General features: G+C 42.8%; 1 protein-coding gene across 1 annotated transcript in view; it reads left to right on the plus strand.

The window, feature by feature from the left end:
- LOC140221554 (cytochrome c oxidase subunit 1-like) overlaps positions 1 to 1,443 on the plus strand; it is a 5,947-nt gene extending 4,504 nt beyond the window's left edge. The window contains exon 1 of the mRNA XM_072291320.1: positions 1 to 1,443. This exon is cut by the window's left edge and continues 4,504 nt beyond it. Within this exon, the coding sequence (XP_072147421.1) occupies positions 1 to 1,153 (1,153 nt within the window). The 3' untranslated portion in view covers positions 1,154 to 1,443.
- The last annotated feature ends 716 nt before the right edge of the window (positions 1,444 to 2,159 follow it).

Consider the following 2,159-nt stretch of genomic DNA (forward strand, 5'->3'; position numbering starts at 1 on the left):
TGCTTTATTTGCTGGATTTTACTATTGGGTGGGTAAAATCTTTGGTCGGACATATCCTGAAACTTTAGGCCAAATCCATTTTTGGATCACTTTTTTCGGGGTTAATCTGACCTTCTTTCCCATGCATTTCTTAGGGCTTTCGGGTATGCCACGTCGCATTCCAGATTATCCAGATGCTTACGCCGGATGGAATGCTCTGAGCAGTTTCGGTTCTTATATATCCGTAGTTGGGATTCGTCGTTTCTTCGTAGTTGTCGCAATCACTTCAAGCAGTGGAAAGAACAAAAGATGTGCGGAAAGTCCTTGGGCTGTTGAACAGAATCCAACCACACTAGAATGGTTGGTACAAAGCCCTCCAGCCTTTCATACTTTTGGAGAACTTCCAACTATCAAAGTCAATACAAATGATAAAAAAAGAAAGGTCCAGCTTTCTCAGGCCCTTAGGAGTCAGCGAAAGACCATCTTTTCCGCTACTTCATCACAACGAAGATGGATGCACACTGATCCCAGCGAATTATTTATGGCCGTCGCCCCATACCTGCCCCAAATGGCAGATCAAATCATGGAAACAGTGGATAGCCTCCCGCAGATAGCAGAAATGGTAGGCCGTGACGTTCACTCAGTGGCGGAAACTACTACCGGTCTACCACAGCTACAAGGGGGGGCTGGCCCAAGTAGTTCATCTACACTCTGTAATCTCACCGTAGAAACATTTCCTTTCCCATCTACACTAGAAATAGATGTAGTAAAAATAAAGGAAAATTTAATGAAATCTTATGGGGGTCAACTAAACGGAGAGGAAATAGTTTCACTTTCCAATAAAACTATTGAATTAAAAACACAAATACTTCATAAACTGGCTCTTTTAGCAGGAGAAGACAACGGCCCCCTCCTTTTCAATACGACTGGTGCTGATGATATTCTAACCACCCTTTCAAAGGCTGAGTATAAACGGAGTTATCTACAACAAATCCACAAAAGCTTAAAAAAAAAGGGAAAAGAAAGTTGTTATTATCATGAATTTTTGCAAAGGCGGTTAGAAGCCTTTCCTAATACTTGGATGCAATACTTGAAAATAGGAACTTTACCCCAGGAGGTTATCGAGAAAAAAGTACTCTCTGCTACTAGTGAATTTCTAATGAAAGATGATTAATTAAAGGCAGATAGATAGGACGTAGTCTTGCTCGATCAGGACCCTTGCTTTATTGCGAGCCAAAACAGCTGCGCTATTCAGTTCAACATATTAATCTATCTAACCTTTGGCTACTAGAGAGGGATTTGCGCAAGCCGGGTAGGGTCAAGTCAATGCTTAATCCATTTCTGTCAGAATTTCGGCGAACAAGGAGGTAAGGTTGTAATAAGTAGGGATAATATTGAAAAGGTAGGAAGCAGGTGGGCCAAACAGATAGCAAGGTTCAAAGAAAGGGTGGGTTAAGCAGCCCCGCTGGGGAGAAGGAGTACGAGCAATCGAGCTGTGGAGATGGAAGGCAAGCTGGTTACGATAATGGAGATACCCGGATCTAGGAAAGCAAGCAAGCACTTTCGAAAGCAGGAAGTAGGGATTCCCGATTTTACGTAACATTAAAGGAAAGGATGGAAAATCAATATAATATAATAACGTTATTTCCTTCTGCAAAAATATGGGAAATCAGTTTATTTAAAATAGGTTTTCTTTTGGGCTTCTTTCACTTGTTTGTTTGTATTTCGTCTTTATTGCTCTTTCTATTTCGAATCTCACATAACATAAGATGCTTTCGGAAGTTGAACCGGGACACACCTCTGCGCACCTTGGCCGGGCTAACAGGTTCTTGGTGCCAAAAACGGAGGGAGAGACTAATTGATCTCATTAGTTCCGGGATTGAGCCGCGGGTTGTAGTCGGCCCGATGGACCTGCAGACGTAGGAAGGCTTTTCTCGCCAACTGAACTGCCCAAAGCGACTTCCTCAGGAAGGTACGGTCTGACGAGGACCAATTTCAGTTCGATTCTGAAAAGTCGCATATCAGCAGTTGCCTTAACTGAGTCTATTAGCAATTTGATTCAGTCTTTCTATCTGGCTAGACCTGTGCCGTGACAAGCACAAGCTATGAACTAGCCCTTCCTTGCACAAGCGCCTATTATACTGGCCAGATGCCGATTTGTAACTCCCTTAGGCTACTTT

This window comes from Setaria viridis, unplaced genomic scaffold, assembly GCF_005286985.2.
Source record: "Setaria viridis unplaced genomic scaffold, Setaria_viridis_v4.0 scaffold_286, whole genome shotgun sequence".
NCBI classification, from domain to species: domain Eukaryota; kingdom Viridiplantae; phylum Streptophyta; class Magnoliopsida; order Poales; family Poaceae; genus Setaria; species Setaria viridis.